General features: G+C 34.8%; 1 protein-coding gene across 4 annotated transcripts in view; it reads left to right on the forward strand.

Annotated features, from left to right (window-relative positions):
- The window catches only part of LOC127474395 (dystrophin-like), a 589,003-nt gene that overhangs the window by 185,033 nt on the left and 381,513 nt on the right, over positions 1 to 22,457 (forward strand). For all 4 annotated transcript variants that reach the window (XM_051795060.1, XM_051795058.1, XM_051795057.1 and 1 more), the window contains exons 3-5: positions 4,644 to 4,819; positions 17,726 to 17,873; positions 19,860 to 20,009. In XM_051795060.1, coding sequence (XP_051651020.1) covers positions 4,644 to 4,819; positions 17,726 to 17,873; positions 19,860 to 20,009 — 474 coding nt within the window. The remainder of the gene's footprint in view (positions 1 to 4,643; positions 4,820 to 17,725; positions 17,874 to 19,859; positions 20,010 to 22,457) is intronic.

Consider the following 22,457-nt stretch of genomic DNA (forward strand, 5'->3'; position numbering starts at 1 on the left):
CTCATCCACTCATTTGTTTGTTTGTTTGTTTTAACTTTTATCAGGAATCTATCAAAAAAAATATTTTCTCTTTTTGTCATAGTGCCTAGTCATTTGTCATGACCATTGTGAAAGGAATCAGGAAAAAAAGTGGCAATTAAGAATGTGATGATGTAAAATATTTGACATTGCTTGACGCGTTATTTAATCAATTATATAAGTTACTTCTCCTTATCTACAAAAAATTTAATCATAGTTCCCTCGCAATGAGCAGGGACATCTTCCACTAGATCAGGTCAGTAAGAGCCTTGTCCAGCATGACCTTGAATGATTCCAAGGGTGAGGCATCTACCATCTCTCTGGGCAACCTATATTCCAGTATTTCACCACTGTCATTGTGAAAAAACTTTTCTTTGTATCTCTATGGTGAGATCTTTTCTGAGTTTGTTTTTTTTTAATATTATATAAACATATAATTTTAATTAAATTTGTTTGTACACTCTGTTCATAAAGAGATTAGAAACTGCATGATTGCAAGTATAGGTATCTCCAATGGCCTTTTAAGTGAGTTGGGAATCCAAAGGGCAATGTGCCCTTTTGTTTGCCATTTCTGTATGAAGGAGTGAAATGCCAAGTGAAACTACAAGAAACATTCGATGTCAATATTCCTTTTGTAGAACCATAAACCTTTGGGCCATGGGAGGGAAGGTTGTACAGGCTCCCAGCACCTTGCCCTCATGCAGGTTTGTGGTAAGGATGGAGGGGAAGTTAATAGGAAACTATAGGTTAATAGGAAACTATAGGTGCTGACAAATTTGAGATACTATATGTAAGCTGTGAAAAGCATCTTTGTGGTTAACAGCTCTGGGATGAGTGTGTAAAAATGTGACTTTGAGCAAAACAGTTAAAAAAACTTTGTTCAGTTCAAAATGCTTAAAAAAAACCAACACCTAAATCTCTTCATGGGAGGCTGTGCTTTTTACAGTACCCACTATCAACAAAAATCTTTTTCATGGTCCATGGAATCTAGACAAATTTCATCAGCACATGTCTTTCTGTTTAATCACGTGAAAAGTGTCAGATGCCTAGAATACTTGGAAAAAATAATCTCAAATTGGGTTCTTTATGATGATCTGAAATGCAGATGGCCAAAAGCCTTCTGTTATAGCCTTCTCTTATATTCTGGTGGAAGTTCACACTTCTCATTCCTATGCATCCTTTACAAGGTTCCCATTTCAGGATTAAGGATCTTAAGTTCCAAGACTGTCTCTGCAATTGAGCCAGCTATTTTCTTTTTTTACTTTGTAAGTAAAGCCTATTACATAATTTTGTGGGATAAATGAGAAAATTCCCTTGTTTAATTTTTTGTCAATTGAAATATGTGTGAAAATCATGTACTTGTTCCTTATGTGTGTGTGTCTGTGTGTGTGTGTGTGTGTGTGAATGCTGGGGGAGGAAGAAAACCTAATTTAAGCTGCTGTTAACACAGGAAAAAGGCTCAGAGTATTTAAATGGGCTTTTAATTAGCATTTCAGTTTATAATAGTATACTGATTGGTCATTATTTCTGTCATTTAGAAAAGGTGATGCAGAGATAACAACTAAATTCTATAAAGTTTCCTTCTAAAAACTCTGGACTTTCAGAAGTAGAATTTCCCTTCTTTGTTCTTGCCTTGATCATCTATTCCAAATGAGTGGGCCTTCCAAATAAAGGTAGAAGCTTTGTTCTGACTTATTTTTTTTTCAGTAAGTGGTCGTGCTGGTTTTGGATCTTAACTTCAAACAGGCACATGCAATAGCACAAAGGTTTCAGGTGCCTTGCTGGAAAAAAAGGCACTTATTGTAATATATTTTTCCTCAAACTATACATCGTTATGATTTACCCATGTAATGCTCCCCACTGCATAATGCAAAGGCTCTAGTGCTAAAATCAGTGTGAAATACAGTGAATGTGTACAAAAGCTAGGTATTCATTTTAAGCTGGGCATTACCAATACTGAAGTGTGTAGTAAAAGGGCCAATTCAGACTCACAATGGTAGACAATATTTGCATTTAGGCAAACTACTTGGCCATTACCGTTGTTTATTGCTAATAATGAAATCATGTACCTGAAAATAACAGTTGGACCAGGTATTATTGTATTAGTGTGCATCACAGAAAGAAAATAAAATCTGATACCTCAAAGCAAGAGGTCTTCTCTGGGTCTTAGAAGATCTTCCAGTTTCTGTTACAATGGTATCTTAAAAACCTTACATATTCCACAGGCAAAGCAAAGTGTGCTGGGACACTGTGGGCCAGCAGGTGCTTGATGCAACGTGACTGGACTATCACATAGCTAGCCAGGATCCTGCAGAAAAATGGTTCTCATCCTATCAAGACATAATAAAACAGTATCCAGATTACTGCCACGTTATGGTCATCACTGCTACTTCTTATTCTGAAACTGTGGGACCTGAAAGTAATTTGGAAAAAAAACCCCAACATCAGCAGACCAGTTTTTACTGAGAGGAATGTAAGAAAGGAATAATTTTGCAGGGGATTCTCCTCTGTAACAACCTAAAAGAAACTGTAGGAAAACCAAACAGAAAGTATAGTAAGAATAAGTTAGATCTCAACAGAGCAAACCTCTGCCTCAGCTATGACTCCTGTCCAGGTAAATGCCACAGCAACCTACTGACATATTCCTCTGTGTCCCAGAGTCTGTTGCTGTTGGTGTTCAAGCTGTCCATGTAACATCTGTGCAAAAGCTGAGATAGGGCATGCAACTGACTCCCTGCAGTTTAATGAATTAATAATAGCTGGCACCTGAGTTTTGATTGTCTTAGAACAAATTGACTTCCAGAGTGGTTCAGTTTGTGAACTTCAATCGTAACCTCATGACTGAAGATATATGTCGAAAAAAGCATGAGAAGTAGTTATGTTCATCTTTTACATTCTTGTAAAGTGGTATCCCGCCAGTTTTAACTGTTTCATGGACAAATTTTATTTAATGTTAATATGCAGATTTACTGACAGGCTCTGCAATTTATGTTACGCACTTAAAAAGAGAAAACAAGCATATAACGTTTTTGTAGGGTGTGATAGTGCTGAAGTATTTGGTTTCTTCCAGAAAAGATAGATTCAGAATTTTACTTGAAAGCATTTGTATGTAGGTAGGATTTAGACACACTTCCTGAAATTGTGAAAACCTATCATAAGTATGAATATCACAGTGGAGATTTTTTTTTTCAGTTTCTGTTTATTTTAGCAGTAAACCATTGAAAGTGATTTTACACTTGCCTGGTTGTATATTTTGAGTAATTGAAGGGAAAAATACTCATGCTCTACTGATGATTAAAAATATGAAAATATTTATTTATTTATTTGTTTGTTTGTTTGTTTGTAGGTATTGACTTTCTTAAACAGGCAGGCAGTGTTAAAATCTAAGCTACAGATTCAGAACAGTGTTGTAAATGTGAGGTAAGATAGCTACAGGGATAATTATTTTTAAATCATAAAAGATGTAGAAAAATGTTTCCCCATGCATCTAGTAAAACTTGAGAATTGCCCATTTTGGTTATTTGTGGTAGTTTTTAATTCTGTTGTGTAAGTAGAGACATTGTAATACTTTTTCTTAGAAAAAAGTTCCCCCCAGTCTTGTCAAAAAACAAGACAAACAAACCAAAGACTCCAAACTAACCAACCAATAACAACAAAATCAACCTCCCCCAAACAAAAAAAAAAAAAAAAAAAAAAAGCCAAAACTAAAACAAGCAAACCCCATAAAGAACCCCAAAACAAAAAAATCCAAAACAAAACCAAAAATTCCACAAGTGAATGGATTATTGGGCTTGTTGCAACTGGAGAAAAATGTGTTCTTTAATGGAATCAGAATATTTCAAACTCCACACCTACCTGAAAGGAGATTGTAGCCAGGTGGGCATTTGTCTCTTCTCCCAAGGAATCAACAGTAGGACAAGAGAGCATGATCTTAAGCTGTGCCAGGGGAAGTTTAAGTTGGATATTAGGAAGAAATTTATACAGAGAGAGTAATCATACATTGGAATGAGCTGCTCAGGGGGGTGGTGGATTCTCCGTCCCTGGAGGTTTTTAAAATGAGACTGGATGTGGCACTTAGTGCCATGGTCTGGTAACCATGGTAGTGTTGGATCAAGGGTTGGACTTGATGATCACAGAGGTCTTTTCCAACCCAGTTAAAAAAACCAAAACAAACCAAAACAAACCAACAAAACCCCCAAACAAACAAACAAAAAAACCAAACCAGTCTCTGCTTTCCTGACATTCCTTATTTGAGTTGATAGCTAGTAGGGACTCCCCGCACGGTGCTGTTCAAACCTGACAATGCTTTGTAGGCTGTTAAATAAATGTGGTGTATACCTTTGGGTATGTAGAAGTATATTTGTTCACAAGTTTTGTTTATTAACTGATGTGCACAGTATTACTGCAATGATCTCGAGTAGACAAGAATACAGGAGAGGATAAAAGACTGTAGAGGTACTGAAAGGTACTTGTTACAAAATCATGAGATGTCTTTCTGTCTACTTATCTTTGGATTTTTCATTTGGAATTCAGAAAAGAGCAAAAACTTTCACCTCTTTCCATCTGGCCAATATGCAATGAAGCGTTTTTTTCATGGATACGTGTATGTGCTGTGTATTTTACAGGAGCTTCAGGATGGCATTGGGCGACAGCAAACTGTTGTCAAAACACTGAATGTAACTGGTGAAGAGATTATTGAGCAGTCATCAACAGCAGATGCTAAAGTGCTGAAGGAACAACTGGAAAGTTTGAATACCCGGTGGCAGGAGATCTGCAAACAGCTGGTAGAGAAAAAAAAGAGGTAGGTTAAAAGGGAGCATAGAAGAAAAATATTGGAAATTACTTTTGGTTATTTTAGATTTGATTCTTGCTTAATATTTCAGAGGAGTTCTCAACTTCTAGAGTTCTCAAGTTCTAGAGTTCTCGTGTATCTAAGGAATTATCAGTAATTAAATTTCACATCCACTAAAATTTGTCATTTTTTGTTTTGTTTTCTTTGCTACCTACTCCTGTCAGTGACTCCCCAGTCCCTTCCAAACTCCACATTTTTATAATTTCACTCTTACTGTTTAAAAAAACCCACAAATGAGCATACATTATTTCTTGATTTAAAAATAGCACAGATTGGAGCTTCATTTACAGAATTTACAATTGACTTATAACCTTTCCATTTGATTGTATGTCATTAAAATAGATCTCTGTAGTACTAATAATACATTAGCTAATTGATACAGTTAATCCTAATCTAATTCACTTATCATAATTAATACCATTAACATCTACGTTTCATAGCCTGGATAAAAAGAATGGATTGCTCAATTTAAGGTTATTTATAATCACTTTCACATCAGTTTGTTTTTCTCATGCAGTCACAGGAAGCTGGAGTGTTTGGGTTACAGATAGTGCAAAAATGGCTTTATATCTTTAAAAAGAGGATTTCCAATTTTTTAAAAAAAATTGTTGCTGTTTAAACTAGGTTTTGTAAAAGCATATGTTCTTAACCTAGATGCTAGGCCTAACTGGATATGCCATTCTGCTTTAAAATACAGTAGAAAAAAGAGGTAGAGCTTTCTTCATCCATGTTTTTAAAACCCAGAATATTCCTTATAGAGGTACATTAATGAATGCTAGAGATCTACTGGAAGAACTGGTAGTGTGCAACAAATTTTGTTAATTCTGATTTTTCTGTTCAGAGCCACGGAGGGACGAAAGCTGTGAAAATGTTTACTAGAGTCATAAGGGAGTGTCCTGAAAGGTTATTACTGAGTTTAATCATGATCAAACCTTCACTTGGGACATGTTGGGCATTGGAACAGGCTGCCCAGGGCAGTGGTTGACTCACCATAGAATCATAGGATGGCTAAGGTTGGAAGAGACCTCAAAGATGATCTAGCTCCAACCTCCCTGCCATGGACAGGACACTTTCCACAAGATCAAGTTTCTTAGAGTCCCATCCAGCTTAGCTTTCAACTGTTCTGGGAATGAGGAATTCACAACCTCTCTGGGCAACCTGCTTCAGTGCCTCACCACTCAGAATAATTTCTTCCTAATATCTAATCAAACTTTCCCTCCTTCAGCTTAAGGCAATTCCTCCTTTTCCAATCACTACATGCCCTTGTCAAAAGTGTCTTTCCAGCCTTTCTGTAAGCCTTCTTTAGGTATTGGAAGGTGCTATAAGGTCTCCCCAGAGGTATTTAAATATAGAAATCGTACTTAGGGACATGGTTTGGTGGTGGACTTGGCAGTACTGAGTTAATGGTTTGACCTGATGACCTCACAGGTCTTTCCAATCTAAGTGATTCTGTGATTCTGTGTTAGGGAAGGAGGTGCAGCATGTAATCTACAGCTGTCAGAAGCTTCAGGGATGCCTTAAATAATTCTTTCTACTGTATTTCCAGCTGTTGATGGTACTGCAGCTTTTTACACAAGGGAGTCCTTGGCCTTTATTTGTCACACTAAAAGCTGTTCTTTTGTACATTGGAAACCCATCTGTGTTTCTAAGCGTTAACTTGTTGTGTAAGTGCCAGCACTTACAAAACAATAACACATCATTTTAATAGCCCTGTAAAGTTCTTCAGTAGAAGAAAGAGATCGATGGTTGAGCTTTGTCTGAGACTATAAAATGTGTTCCAGTTGTGGTTAAGATTGGTTTTGTACAATCCTTCATTTTTCAGTAGAAATGTCTATCTGAATGCTCTTTTGGTTCAATGGAGCATTAGCAGGATTACATGGAATTTCTTGGCACATTCTATATTTTAAGGAAGGCTATGATCTGTTAAGTGGGAATAGTACAGTTATGTTCCCTAGATAAACATAAACACTTGCACATGCAAGTCCTTTGGTCTGTTTAGTGTGTTGACTGATTGATTTGTTTTCATCTGGAGTGACAACTTGTATAATTTCAAGGACCATGATTGCAGAGACCTCAGTTAGTGAACTTTGCGTGAATAAATGCATTGCACCAGCAGGAATACTGATAGTGTTTTTTTAAACTGATATAAATGTTCTTGGTCTATTTTAGTAAGATTTTTGCATCAGGATGGAGGAGTTTGTGCTTCTGTTCATCACCCAGTCTTCCTGGCTGTGTCAGAGCCAGGAAATGCTTTTTTATTCCTGGTCTTGAAAACAGATTCTACCCCCAGCTTAGCTTAGCTGCTGCCTCCCAGTATGTTTGTTTTGTTTGTGGGTTTTTTGTTTGTTTGTTTGTTTGTTTTTAAATTTTATTTCATCTTTTTACTCTCACAGACTGGATTTTCAAAGGAAAGAAACCTATTTGACAGGAATAAGTGGTGTGTTCTATCTAGTCCTCAATTATTGATGATCCTGGGCATGAAAAGACAATAGGCTTATCAGCTGCACAGTCTTTATATAGCCATGGTGTCGTGGGATTTTCATGTCTCTTATGTTTGACATCTTTTAGTTTTTCATTGGTTGTCCTAATTGGGTTTGGGGTACAGTCAGGTTCTCTCTTTTTGGGACTTGAAACCTGTGTCATCCAAAGTGCTCTAATTTATGATTAAGATCAAAGCACACAGGGCAAGTTGAAGGAAGTGACCTCTACTTGCAATCCAAAAGAGTCAATATAGTCACAGCATTGCCCAATGCATGTGTTTGCACCATGTCAAATATATTCTAGTATCTTATTAGAATATAAATTACAATAAATGTGGGTCAAATAACATATGAATCCCTTTTTCAGAATAACAGACTATTAAAAAAAAACACAAAACAAACCCAACTACTAAGTCAGAATGCTTATATTCTAGATCATGTAAGTTTTCATAGTCTTTTAATATTTGCCTATCTTTCCTAAAAAATAAAATATTCATGGTTAAAAGAATTTTATTATTATGAAGGGGGTGCTAAGATGTTTTTTGTCAATTTTGAAAATGAGAAAATGGAACTTTAATGGAAGAAGATATTGTTTTAAGGGAGAGCAAAGTGGGTATAATATATTTTCTTTTTATAATTTCAAAAAAAAATAAAATAGTTTTAGAAACAACACTTCTAACATTTAGAACCTTCTTCAAATCAGAAAATAAAACTGTCTCAAAATTTTTAGTAGGTTTTATGTTTTATTTTTTGTAGTCAATACATTGTGCTCTGCTTTCAAAGTTGTTTTTGAGTAGCTCAGAGGAGTAGTGATCTATTAAGTTTTTTTGGCTCAGCAGATCTCAGGATAAAGAAACTGGAAAAAAATAGCAATTGAATGGATTCCAGAAGTGAAATCTGACACTGATTTCATATTCAAATGTAATGTTGCTAAGCATTATTTAAATGACAAGGAAATTTTAAATACTGTAAATTCTGGTTTTGCTGCTTGCTTACCAACATGGAAGAAATTGATTTTTATAATCCTGTTTACAGGTGAGACATCAACACTCCATTTTGGGCATCCTTCTAAAACCCATAGCTCATATTTTCAAGACTTTAAAGATCCATTGTGGGATGGAGGGTGTAGATTACAGGAGTAACAGAAAGCAACACACAGTATTTTTGTAAGATGCACAAATGTGAGAATTTAGTTGAAGACAGGAGGTGTATGGTGACATTTCCAAGGATGCTGATGACATTAAGCCTTAGGTAGTCAAATGCTGAGTTGATAGTGGGAACTCCAAAACTGAGCAGATGGGCAGATGATCTTCTTCAGAGACAAATGTGAAGCAATGAATATGTTTTAGACAAACAGATCATACCATGCTTAGATGATGGTGAGCTTGTTACAACTCAAGAAAGTGATCCTGGTTTTGTCACTGACAGTGTTTTCAGGCGCAGGATGGAGTGGTTGCATCAGTAAGGGTATTATGAAAAAAACCCACCAACAAAAAAATGTTGATTTGCTGATATCAAATGTTGTGGTGTGCTCAAGTTAGTTACTGTGTGCAGATCTCTCTGCATGTCAAAGGGACTTACAGAAAGTATAGATGAAGGGGGACAGCTAAAATGTCCCAAGGTTTAGAGTAGCTACACTGTGTGGAGAGACTAAGAAGCTGGAGATCTTCAATCTGGAGAGAAATCTTGGGAGGGATATGACTGGAGTTTACGAAGTCGAAGTGATGGGTAAACCAAATGTGGAACAACATGTTACCTAATTCCTCAGTGCCAGAAGTAAAGGTTACTTGTTGAAAGTGTAAGAGAGAGTAAAATGGATTTAAGATTTACTTTGTAGTTTCTGAATGTCTAGGGTATGCTGGCCAGAGAAGGTTAGGATGGAAATTATTGTGACTCAACTCTATATGATGACAGTGGATCCTGGGAGAGTATGAGGTGCATGGAGTAAAGAAACTAGCCAGTCTTCTGTGTTCCACTTAATTCCATCTCCTGTTAGCAATGTTGATGCCACTCTGTTGGGGTAGCTTTTCTCACACACTCAGGCATTTTTCAGGTTCTGATGCACTGATTATATTTTGAGTAGGGGAGGAGGAATTCTACAAAATTGTTTTGTCAGTTTTTCTGAGGTTGCTGCTATTTATTCTGTATGAGAACATAATATTAACACTGCATTGATAAAGAACCCTGTAAATTCAAAATATTTCCTGTAACCACCATGAACCCTGTGGTTGGTTGACTTGAAAGGGGAAGACTGATATGCGATATAATTCCAAGTTTCAACATGGTAATACAGTTTTCATAAATAATTTGAAATAAATAAATATTAAACTACCTGCATAATAAGAACTATAAACCTGATCAAAACCATGATATTCTATAAATAACTGAAACTGATCATAAGTTCACTACACACTAATATTAATCTCAGTGATAGACTGGCAGATTTAATGAATGAAAATTATTTGGACCACAAAGGTCAACTTAATTAAAAACAGACAGGAAAATAAAACTAAATCTCAAAACAATTTGAGGAATCTGTACTGCTCTTCAGTGAAAAGAAGCTTGTTTTAAGTTTTAAAAGGTCAAATGCAGAACCCAGGCAAAGCACAATCTTAAAATTGACTTTGAATCTCCTGTCTTTGGTGCTAAAGATCAAGAGGTTATGCTTGAGTTATGTTTGTGTAGGATGTTATCTTTCACTTGCCTTTATGTAAGAGCTTCAAAACTATAGAAGTTTGAATTCAGTGTTTAAAGTTTCTCTATCTTGCAGTCTAAGCCATCCAGCTAAGAATTAGGTGAGAGTGTCATTTTATCTTACTGCAAACTTTGAAATAGGCAGTTGAATAAAGTGGAACTTGATTGAAGTCTGATACACTGATAGTTTGTAAATTGGGAATTTAATTGAGGTTTTGTTAGCATTTTGCTGCAAGTGGCATGTTTTGGAGAAGTTTGTACTCTGGAACAGTGTTACCCAAACTGAAATGTGCACTTTAGAGAACAGGGGAAGTCTCAATGACCCTTTGAATAGATGCTACTAATCCTTGAACAAGGATGGGAACAAAAGTGTCTGTTTCTCTCCCTTTTCATAGTCCAGCAATCATTTTTAATACAGAATCTGCACCAACAGAAGTTCTCTCTGCCTTTTTGTCCCCTGAGACACATCAGGCCATGTCATGCTGTGCATGTCTGCGCTGAGACACACCACTGGGACAGTTGAGTTTTGGATGACTTTAGGATGCAGTGGCTTGCCATATCCCTAAATCCCTGTGTGCCCTTGAGTGCCTGGGTGGCAGCAACCCAGGGCTGTGGTAGCAGTGTGGTGCTGCACCTTCACTCCCACTGCAGGAACACAGGGCCAGGCAGAGCTGGTCAAGGGAAAGTACATGGAAGGAGAAGCAACATCTCAAGTAGGAGCTTGATAAGGGGAACACTCATAAATGAGCTGACAGCCTCATAACGGTAGTGCTGACTGGTCTTTTTGTTTTTCACCTTTGTTAAAAATTTCTTGTGCAATTTTTGAGAACAGATGCTTGGGAATTAGATTCCTTCACTGCTTCAGAAGTAATCAGTTTGGAGTTTTTTATTCATCACGATCCTGACATTTGTTAAAATTGGGTTCAGTTGAATGGAAGAGAATTTTTCATTATTTTAGCTGCAAATACATTTACACTTTTAATGAGTTTGAACCTGCAGACTGCCTGTTCAGATCTCTACTCAAGCGAGTCTGAAGTAATTATGGAGAGAATGACAGAACAAAGGCTGTTTACCAGAATACTTCCAAATACTTTCCTGAATGTAAAAACAAGCTTTCTGTTCTAAATAGAACTAATTGTTATAAAGTGAATATAGTTTTTAGTATTTTTCATACTGTATCTTCATTAAAGTATTCTTTTTTTTTCCCATAGCACATTAGCTAAAAGTGATTGGTTTCCTTCACCTGAACACTCAGTATATTGAAGGCTGTGATTAGCTTCTAGTTGCAATTTAAAAACTGTTTTAGGATGGAGAGATTTCATGACAGTTAAGTCAATAAATGTATTTTTTTTTCCAGAATATAATCAGCTACATATTGAATTTTTCTGAATTTTTTTTTTTTGACTGTTCAGATTTCTTATAATGAATGACTAGAAAAGAATCACTGGTGTAAATTGGTATTTACAAGTAGTTTAGCTAAACTTCTTACTGTTTAGTATTTACATCTAAATTCAAATTTTCTAAAGTTTGTGGTATTTTCATTCAATTATTTAAAGTTCCTTACCTTAATGAATCATATTTGCACATTCTTTAGAGAGAGAATGGAAATTAATTTTTCCTCAGTAAATATTTTCTCTAAATTGTTGTTACTATTTTGGTGGCCTCTCATGTTCTCAGTAACATCTACTAAACACATTAATTCCTTATCCTAGAAATACAATAAATACAAAATCGGCAGCTGAATGTTAGAAAATAAAAAGACACAAAATATTATTGGACTTACACATGGAAATATGAGTCACAAGTGTAGATCTGTCCTACTCCTATGATTACATATTTTATTTCTATAGCTCACATCTCCCAAATAAATCCAGCATCACTTACGTGCAGTTACAAACTCTAAACATCTCATGTGCTTCACAAACTATTTACAGGTTGCTATGATATTGGTACCACATTGTTGACTATGGAGAAAACACATGAGCTACAATATGCATTCCATGTGGTTTCTAGACACTGCAAATGAAAATACAAGCTTACTTGAAATAATAGTTAACAAATATAACTAAGGATTAATTATAGTTTGAAAAAAAAAAATCTTTCCAGGTTATTTTGGGGACTTCCATAAGAATTTGATGTTGATTCAGTTTAATGCTGGTAGGAAAACTAATCTGTGATCAATGAAATAACATATATACAAAATGCTGGTAGGAAAACTAATGAATTTACTACTTAGTATTAAATACTGAATATTAATATATTTGCTCCCAGGGTTATAATTTATATAAGATTCATATAAACAGCTGTGCAGTCAGAATAGTTGACCAAGGGACACTGTGAATTTAGAAATACAAACATAAATCTGCTATGTTTTAATACGGAAATATGTACTTCTCTGCTATAGTTTGAGAATTTTCCATCAAACAAGATGGGTTATATTTCAGTGTTAATGAAATAAACCTTTCACCAACAGAGAAGCAGTTTCAAAGTTCTTTGGGAACTTAGGCTGGTTTATAAGGATAAGGCAGTAGTGTATAACAGCATGCAGACCTGTGCTGGAGATGAATCTGCTTGGGTCCATAGGGCCAGCTGCTAAAATGAAATCTTATTCCTCAGTCACCTGCTTCTCAACAAGACACTCCCAGCTGCTTTCTTGAGAGCTGCTCTTTCCATGTCCAAGTCGACTGATGGCTCTTGTTCTTTACTCCAGTTTTTTTTAGGCTTGGATTTGGAAGTCCATACTCCCTAAATAACAATTAACTGTTAATTTTTTCATTGCCATCATAAATTTAAACGCCTAGAAATTACATGTGTCTGTTGTTCCAAATGTAATTATGGTGATGGAAATCAGCTTGTTCAAAAAGGTGTAGTCAGTCACTGAGTTAAAACTTTTAATTTGATTAGCTGGTTCAGCTAACACAGAGTGCTTTATTTTACTGTCTTGCATAATATGACACTTGTCATGCAGGATGTTATTTATAATAGAAGTAACGTTCTAGCAGGTCAAGAACGAATTGTAAAGTAAACTATAAAGTGCACCTGCATTTCTCATTAATTGCAATGGACCTTTTAATTGCTATACTATACGCTGTTCCTGACTAGAATAAAGAAGTAGATCTTTATGGAATGCTTTTTGTTTCTGAACTCTGAAACCTTCTGTGCATGTGTGTATACATACATATGAATTATATGTATGTGGGGGGATGGGGTGCATCCATGTCTATGTATGAAACATCTCTAAAAGAATTCCTGGAAAGTCTTAGGTTAAGAACATCCCCATCATACTGAGCAACAATTAAATTAGTCATCAAAGTTAAAAGAAAAATAAAAATCCTTCTTTCATGATAGGAAAAGTTTAAATGTTTTAAGGGTTGCAGCTGAATTCATAAGGGTGATAAAACTGACAGTGTACTTAAGATGAAAAAGGAATCTTGCCAATTACTATCTCTTCTAGGAGACAAGAAATCTTTTTGATTTCTCATTCAAAATACTATGCAGCTCAATAATTTTGCTCGTGGGTGTATTGAGCTGAACACTATGTCTTTTCTGTGCCAGAATTAAAGTATTTAAACTTGTATCTTTCTCAGATACATCCTTAGGGTACCATCACATAATGTCTCCACTGAGCTATGCACTTTATAAATGAGTAGAAGTGAGAGGAAATTAAAAAAATGAAGCTGTTCCTGAGAGCTTAGGTCTCAGGGAGCCTGACCAGGTTGAGGAACAGAGGTTTTATTATGTGGTTCACAGTGTAACATTGGATGATGATTCCCAGATTTCCATAACTGGAGCAGAAAAAGACACTGCCTCAGAAAGATTCGAAGTTATGGTTCTGCTTTTAGGATTACAGGGAGTTAGTTTTTCTTTATTTTTAGCATCTGCCTCAGTTTCACACAAAAAAGATATTTTGTCTGGTTTTAGATAACCTATTTTGGCTTAAGATGAGCATTTGACCTCTTTGACATAAACACTTCTCAGTGAAGAACACTGTAATAAATATAATGCTATAAAGTTGGTTCTTCTCTGCATGTCCTGTACAACCAAAATGGGTAAGTTTGTGCATCAGGAAGGTCCAGAATTTCTGGCTGCATAACAATACTTTATAAGAGATTCAGAGACTAGTACATAGAAATATTAGTACAAGAAATACTGGAGTCCACCTGCATCAGGACTTTTTGTTGATCTGGTCGCATTTCCAGAAATCCTGGGCAAACAGCAGTCCCTGAAAACAGTCACTCAGAATTCCATTAGAAAATCTAAAACAAAACCAAGAAAGTAGGACTGTTAATTATTTTGCTATTTGTGGTGTTCACTTTTTTATGTATTTGTTTGTATAAATGTAAGTATATGTGTGCATCTATGGGTATACCTATATCTTATATATAAAGACATAAATAGTTTTGGAGGGGTTTATTTTCACAGTAAGTCTCATCTCCTTTTTTCTCTAAAGAACAATTTGGCACTAGTGGCTTGTGTTTGTTTAATTCTAGGCAGTTACAGAAGAGTAACTTGTTTATGAGCTTAGAAAAAAAAGAAGATTGGTGGCCTCATATGTCTAGCAAATATTAGAATATACTGTATTAAGAACAAAAGCAAATAATCTGTTCTAGATCTAAAGCAGGAACTCGATCTAGAACTGTGTTGAGAGACTGTTGAGAGAGAAATTCGCCAAATGTTTCAGCTTATATATGTTAATATATTAAATATATTATATAACAATTTTAATTATTTAAACAATTATCACTTATCATAATAAAATATAATATTACAGTTAATTAATTTTTAAATCCAGCATTTTCATGCTCTAAATGTAATTATGAATATTGACTTTTGGGTGTTAATGATTTTTTCTCTTTGGTAAAGGAGGCTGAGGGAAGATCTTATCACTCTCTACAACTACCTGAAAGGAGGCCCTAATGAGCTGTGTGTCAGTCTCTTCTCCACAGTAAAAACAATAGGACAACAGGGAATGGCCTCAAGTTGTGCCAAGGGAGGTTTAGATTGAATGTTAGGAAAAATGTCTTCACAGAAAGCTGGCCATGGAAGTGGTTGAGTCACCACCTCTGTAGGAATTTAAAGGACATGTAGATGTGGCACTTGGGGAAATGGTTGGGTGACAGACTTGGCAGTGCTTGGTTAACAGTTGGATTCAATGACTTTAAAAGTCTTTCCTTGTTTCTAATCAATTTTATGATCCTTGGCTGGTGCAGAGGCTTCTCCTTTCTTCACTTTCTAGTTCTCCTGAAGACATGACATGTTTAGGGCAGCCAGGCTGTGCGATGTACCATCTCACTAGTGAGGTCTGCTCAAGAGTGTTGTATTTGATACTTTGGTTTTTACTCTCTTACTTCAGAAGGGGGACTGTAGACCCTGTAGAATACTTATTCATCTAGTATAATGATGCTCATCTTGCAAAGATGCCTTGTTAAGGAAACATAATAAACACTAATAAGATGAAATACAGGTAAAGTCCTAGCAAAAGTTCTGTTAGTTTGCAAGTTTTGTAAAAGAATAGTTTAGTTGTACACTCCTAGTTTGGGGTTTTTTTTTTAATAATCAGCATTCCTAGCACAGAACTCTTTACTCTCCTCAGATCTAATCTCAATCTAGACAAATTTCTTGCCTATACCATGAGGTCAGATGTTTATTTTTCTGTGAAATAGAACATAATTTAATTCAGCCTTATGCTTATGCCCCTCTTCGCTAGTACAGTTTTCAGTGCTGACCAAATCAGACTTCTCCCATTTTACACTGTAACCTGGATGATGTTATTTAAAATGAATTTTAACAACTCTTATTTTTTCTTCCTTTGTATTCACCCTAAGCAAATGCTTTTACTTAAAATATTAAGGAAGTAGTTTTCTTTCCTTGTAAATAAGTGTTTCAAATCCAGAACACTTATAGTCACTTGAATACTTTTATTCTCTGGAAATTACAGTGAGGGAAAAAAGAGTCATATAAGATTTTAATGACAAAGGTTTTTTAATATAGAGTGAAATGTTTTGGTGATTTGGATGCACAAACATCTGTAAGAGAGGTACTGACTGCTGGAAATTCTAAATTCTTATTCTGCTTGAATAAAAGCCTAATCTGTAGTTTCTGAGCTGTTTGTAAGACTCTGTGTGTGTATGCATGTGTGCAGGCAACTGTGTCAACCAACAACTGTTTTCAGTACTTTTTGTTAAATGATGTGATACTGACACTTTTTCTTGATTCAGTTTTGCCTGAAGCTTAGTCCTGTAACTTCTCTAAAGACTTCTTTGCTTAAGCTGGCCATCAGAAAACATAGTTTCCTAAAAAAAAACCCCAAAAACCCACAACAAAACAGACATTAAAACACACCAAAAATTCAAAGAAAGGAGAGCATAGTTCAGAATAGATTTTGTTCCACGTAACTTCTCAGTGTGTTTTGTGGGCAGTGACCATCATGGTGAGTATGGGGCACTAGAGAAAGCTCATATAATTTTTCTTCTTTAATATAATATTGCATTCAGAAATAATATATTAATAATAGTGACCTTGATTCTTCACTGTCATGTTATGTTCTTAAATATTAATACAACTTTTTATTATGTATAATGTAAGACTAACCTCTCAAACTCAGTTGGATCTTGGAAATAACCATAACAATAAAAAACAAAACAAAACAAAACAAAAAAAAACCCCACCAAACCAATAACCTGACTTTACATCTTTTTCTTTGATCTCAAATAATTTTAACTAAATAATAACAAAAAACCTCTATTATTATGTAAAAGTGATTGTTTAATTTAATTGCTAATGATTTGATCTTTTCATACAGGTAATATTTAGTGTAACATCAGTTTTGTGAATAAGTTTGATGGATAAATTACAAGCATATTATATAAAACATAATTTTTTCCTTCAGATGGGATCCACTCATAATGTAAATCCCAAAGGGTTCACATTCTGTCAATGCTCTTCCCTGCTACTCTTGAAATTTTTTTGCAGGCATCTCTTGATAACTTTGGAAGCTTTGGCACAAAAGTTCACATCTCAATATATTTATATAGTCATGGTAAAAATAACCCTACCTGACTTTAGACACCTGCAATGTTTATGTTTTGGATGAGAAAATGAACAGATGAGTTGTAGATTGAGACAAAGCAGACATCTGAAGTTATGTGCCATGCATAAATCCTATCCTATTGTTTATTATGGACTGCAAACCTCACCTACTTTTTGTGAATTCTTGACTGGAATGCTTTACACAAACTATATGACACAGTCACTGAAATATTTTTTAGCTCAATATGTTCAAATGAATCTATGTCATTTGTTATAGATCCAGTTTGGTAAAACTTGATGTTAGAATCCTTAGTTGCTGACACTCGACTTCCCTGCTGTTAGTTCACACAAAATTCTAGTCTAAATAATTAACAGTTCTAGGTTCTGGTGTGCTTGTTTGCTACCTGTCATATGCAATTTGGAAGCTGAATTTAGTGATATTACAAGTGATACCTTGAGCTTTTCTTTTAAAATACATTTCTTGCCATATCAAAAGAGTGTTTGTCTGATAATTTTGATATGAAGAAATCTATGGCACACATAAAAATAATATAAATGATAAGAATTAATTATGCCTTGTGTTTCAGTATGGATAAGCACTTCAATATAAAAATAAGTTTATAGAAACATTGATTTCAAATTTTTATTACAGACTAGAGGAAGAAAAGAATATTTTATCAGAATTTCAAGAGGATTTGAACAAGTTGATTTTATGGTTAGAGGAAACAGACAGTGTTATTGGGATTCCCCTTGAACCAGGGAATGAAGACCAGTTGAGAGACTGCCTTAGTAAAGTAAAGGTATTGTAAGCTTTATTCTTAATGTTCTCTTACTTTATGAATTCTACATTGAAGAGAATTAAAAACTATTTTTTGAAAAGGTTTCTCCCATCAAATACAGCATTCATTTAACATTTTTAGATAAATCAAAGCAGTGGAATTTCAAAACCCAGGAACAAATATATACTGATCATATTAAAACAAGAAAAGTTATGGAAAATATACTAAAAGGAAAATATCTGTCACTAGGCAATTAATCATTATCTTTTTCATCCTCATTTCTTAGTTCAGAACTTGACTGGTTTATATGTACTACATTTCTCTATAGGTGTCTTGTTAATGTTTTATGACTTCTCACTTGTTAAATGGTATTCAGTATTTCATAATGGGATCCAGAATTTTATGAATAATTATAAATGTCAACTCATTAAAATATTACTGCAACATTTTCTAGACTGAACATCTAGGTGACTTATTTTTAAAAATGCTTTAACACCCCCCCCATTAGAATATTAAATATTTGTTTTTTAAAGGCTGGAATATTTTCATTAATAAGTTGGAACTTTGATACTGCTAATAAATATATTCAACAGAAGTTGCTCTGTTTAGTTTTTTGAAATGTGTTCAATAAAATGACTATCTTTTATAATTTGTACAATAATAAATTAAACTGTAATTGGAAATTGCATATTACTTATAGAACATATACCTAAAGGTTTCCTGTTCTCTCTTGAGTATAAGGACCTAGTTATACTTTATGTCAATCCAAGCTAAACAAATTCAGCAAGTGATGTATAGAGCATTAAGGAATCAGAAGAAAACTTGTCAGCTTGTTCTATCCTTCTTTCAACAAAATCTGAAAAAAAATTCCAAAGGATTCTTTAGTAAAATTCTATCTTTAATTTTCTTTTTAAATAAAAAAAAAAATAGAATAAATAGCATTTGAGGAAACAGAAACTTTACCATGTGCTGAATTTTTCTCTCTGACTGTTTAGCATAAGATGTCAGTGAGTTGGTCAGAGGATTTGTGAGGCTCTGTCTCTGTTGTTAAAGATATTAGACCCAAGGCAAAGAAATACTTACAAGGGGTGTTAGATGCATCTTATCATTTGCAGACATGATTAAAGGTTTAAGGTCTAAATTGATTGTTTAGAACCATGAAGGTGCTCCACTCCTCATATATACACAAATATTTCCTAATTATAGTATTTCCAAAGGATATATAATCCAAAATTAAAGGTGGTAAACATGTCTTATTTGTATCTTGTTTTTACAGTCCACCTTCTTCTGGAGCTGCACAAAAGGGAATACATCCTAATACAGTAAATAACAATTCATTGGCTTGCAGCCTGGCTAATTTCATACCTACCTGCCTATGTTAATAATAAAAAACAAACAAGAAAAAAAAAAAGAACAAAACCCTCAAAGAAGATTCTATGAGCTACCTTAACCTTACTTGATATGTTAACTTAGTTTGACAATATAAGTTTTCAGTGACTACACACATGATGGAGAATTGAAACATTTAGATGCTACCTTGCATTCTTTGGCTTTCATTTTTAGTTTTTTTTAATGAACATACATGAACAATCTTAATCAAGAGGTTAGACTGGAGGGCTTTTTGCCACATACCATCTGTGTGACTGTTCACAGCATGGAACATATTAAAACCCTTCTCCAAAATACTTGCTCCTCACCATATTAAAAGATTATTAAAATTCATATGCATGAGGTATTGAGTGTTCAGAGCTAGAATTTATAATGTAATAGTGATTAATACCTTCAGGAAACCTATATTTTGCATTTAGGACTCTCTTTAGGCTTGATTCACTAATAGAGTCTCTTTTGGGTTTTTTTTTTTTAACCTTCTACATTCAGAAAGCAACAGTTATTTTGCCTTGAATTGAGTTTATTCCTTCAGCTGATACACAAATCGATAAGGGTGAAGATAAGAGAGCTGGAAATTCTGCCACAGTTCATCTTAACTGCTGTATTTGTCTGTTCCAGTTAAGAGTTGAAGAGCTGCCGCCCCACAAGGGAATACTGAAACGATTAAATGAAACTAGAGGAATAGCACTTGGAAGTGCATCACTGAAGCCAGACAAAAAACATAAGCTTGAGAGTACACTGAAGGAGGCTAACCATCGTTTGTTAAAGGTTAGACATATTACTGTTATAACTGTGGTGTAAAATTTTAATCTGCAGTGAATATTTGCATTATATATTTTCTGGTATGTATCATTTTTTTCTGTATGAAGAGACATTTGTATGCATAATGAACCTGAGGAAGAAAAGTGTATACAATACACTGCTGTGAGAAACAATGATAGCAAACCAAGACCATTAGTGCCTGAAGTGATGATGTTGCATTCAAATTACAGGTCTCCTGCTTCAGGGTGAAAACGCAGAGCGTCATTTCTGTAGCCTGGTGCTTTTGCTGGTACAGCAAATATTCCAGGCTTTGTGACTCAGGTGTGTGAGAGGCAGTAGCCTCTGATATTCTTTATGGAAACACTTCCCAATTCTCTTCTGTTCCAAATCCCAAGGTGGAAGCTGCACCCTCTGTCTCACCTTCCACCTTGTTTCTTCCAGCCTCGATCATTCACTTTTGGTTTCTGTGTAGCAAAATACCACTTATTTTGCCTTCTGGGATCTTCATACTCATGGAGAAAAATAAGGGAGGATTTTGTTCGGTTTTATTGCTAAGTAGCACATTTTTTTGGTAGAAACTGGTGAAAATGAGTAGTAAATCTGGTAAACAGAGGTAAATAAATTGAATGCTCTTGTGTAGCAGAAATGATAAAAGCCTTGTCCAGAGGATTACCACCCAAGGTATGGATTAGCCTGGTTGGAAAAGGTCAAGGGAGAATCAGCTGAAGGATTTCTGTTGAGACTGATGGCAAAGTCAGAATCTGGGAAATTAACCTGTGGTATCTATTTGTTAAAGTTACCGGGATGCTGGGGTGAAAAAAGAAGAGTAATTTGTTGTGTTCATCTCTGGGGAAAAAGGTGAGAAAAAAAATCCTCTGAGTACTTTACTGAAAAGACAAGCTAGAGTTTTTGGTCAAGAATACTGCATTCTGGGTTTTTTGTTACCATTTCCGTAAATGCTGTTGATTTTCAAGCACAGACCAGAGAAATGAAAAGCAGCTTATTTGATGTGGTACTCTTACTGGTTTCTTCTTAACAGAAACAGTCTGGCAAAGTTCAGAATATTAGCTAATGGCTCAGGCAGAAGTGGATAATAAATATTGATCACATTCACAAACTCCAAGTTGGACACATAAATCATTATTTCTGTGGTTGGACAGAAGTGTCTCTTTCTTTACTAATGGGTTTCTGAAATCAATATATATAGAAGAATTCAGAACACTTCAGGATCAAAATGGTGTTATTTACTAACTGAAGGAAGCATATACATAGCTGAAATTAGGCACCACGATTTTAGTATCTAAACTGTGATAATAAAAAGACAGTATTACTTTTCAAGAAAAAACTTTTAGCAAGATTACCTAAATACATTATAAGAAAATCTGCAATTTGTCATTGAATATAGGTTTTTACTGATTAGTCACATACCTAAAAACTTTGCATTTGCATTTTCTGCTTGCTGATGCAAAAATGTTTTAGGTTACTTGTCACAGTCAGTGCAACAAAGAATGTTGTTGAAAGTATTTAGGTTTGGATGAAATATGGTGGACAAGATGACTGTTTAGTGATTTATTACAGTTTACTGATTTTTTACAATTTTATGTCTCTTAGATCTAAGCAATGTGTCTGGCAAAATAATTATGCTTCGAATTTACTACTTGAAACCTTTCATTTACTTATAAAAGAGACTAAAACGAGAAAATTAATCTTCCACTTGAGATCATTACTTAACCACATCATTTTGATTTCAGTTATCTACCCATGGAGATGTATAAAACTAAGTTCTCCTTGGCACTTTGAATCTAAATAATCAGAGAAAATGCAGTGGTTTGTGGTTTCCCGTTTTTGGTTTTGGGTTTTGTTTGGGTTTGGGTTTTGTTGTTGGTGGGGTTTTTTTTGTTTGTTTGTTTTTTTGTTTGTTTGCTTTTTTAAATGAACAGAAATTGAGATTGAAAATTACAAGACTGAACTCCATGCACATTCTCTGATGGTCTTCTCTTTCTCATACATTTTTCTATTTTTATTGTGATCTTGACAGATGTAGAAAACAAAAAGAACACAGAAGCTCAGTTTGGGTTTCTGTAGGATTTTTCCAATGAAACCTAAGGGAAAAATAATTATTTTTTTCATTTACATATTTTTTTCTGTTACTCATGATTTGCATAGAAAGCCTCAATTAATTGTTTCACTTTGTGACCTGAAAGTCTAGGGTCTGTAATAAAATTAGCAATCATGTAAAGAAACTCGGTAGGCCTGACAGAGGAACTTAATGTTTTCTTCCTTCAGTTACAGATATGTAAGCACTGAAAAAAACCCCAAAGATGTTTGCTGTGAACCAAAGCTCACAGGTCTGGCACTTTCATATCAAGCAGACTTTGTAGGTCACCTGAGATTGGTTCTGTAGTCAGTTGTTTTGATGAGGATATATTTTTTGTGTTCCTTAAAGCACAGTAG

The sequence above is a fragment of the Manacus candei genome, unplaced genomic scaffold (genome assembly GCF_025592945.1).
Source record: "Manacus candei isolate 608988 ecotype Guabito, Panama unplaced genomic scaffold, ASM2559294v1 h1tg000041l, whole genome shotgun sequence".
NCBI lineage: Eukaryota > Metazoa > Chordata > Aves > Passeriformes > Pipridae > Manacus > Manacus candei.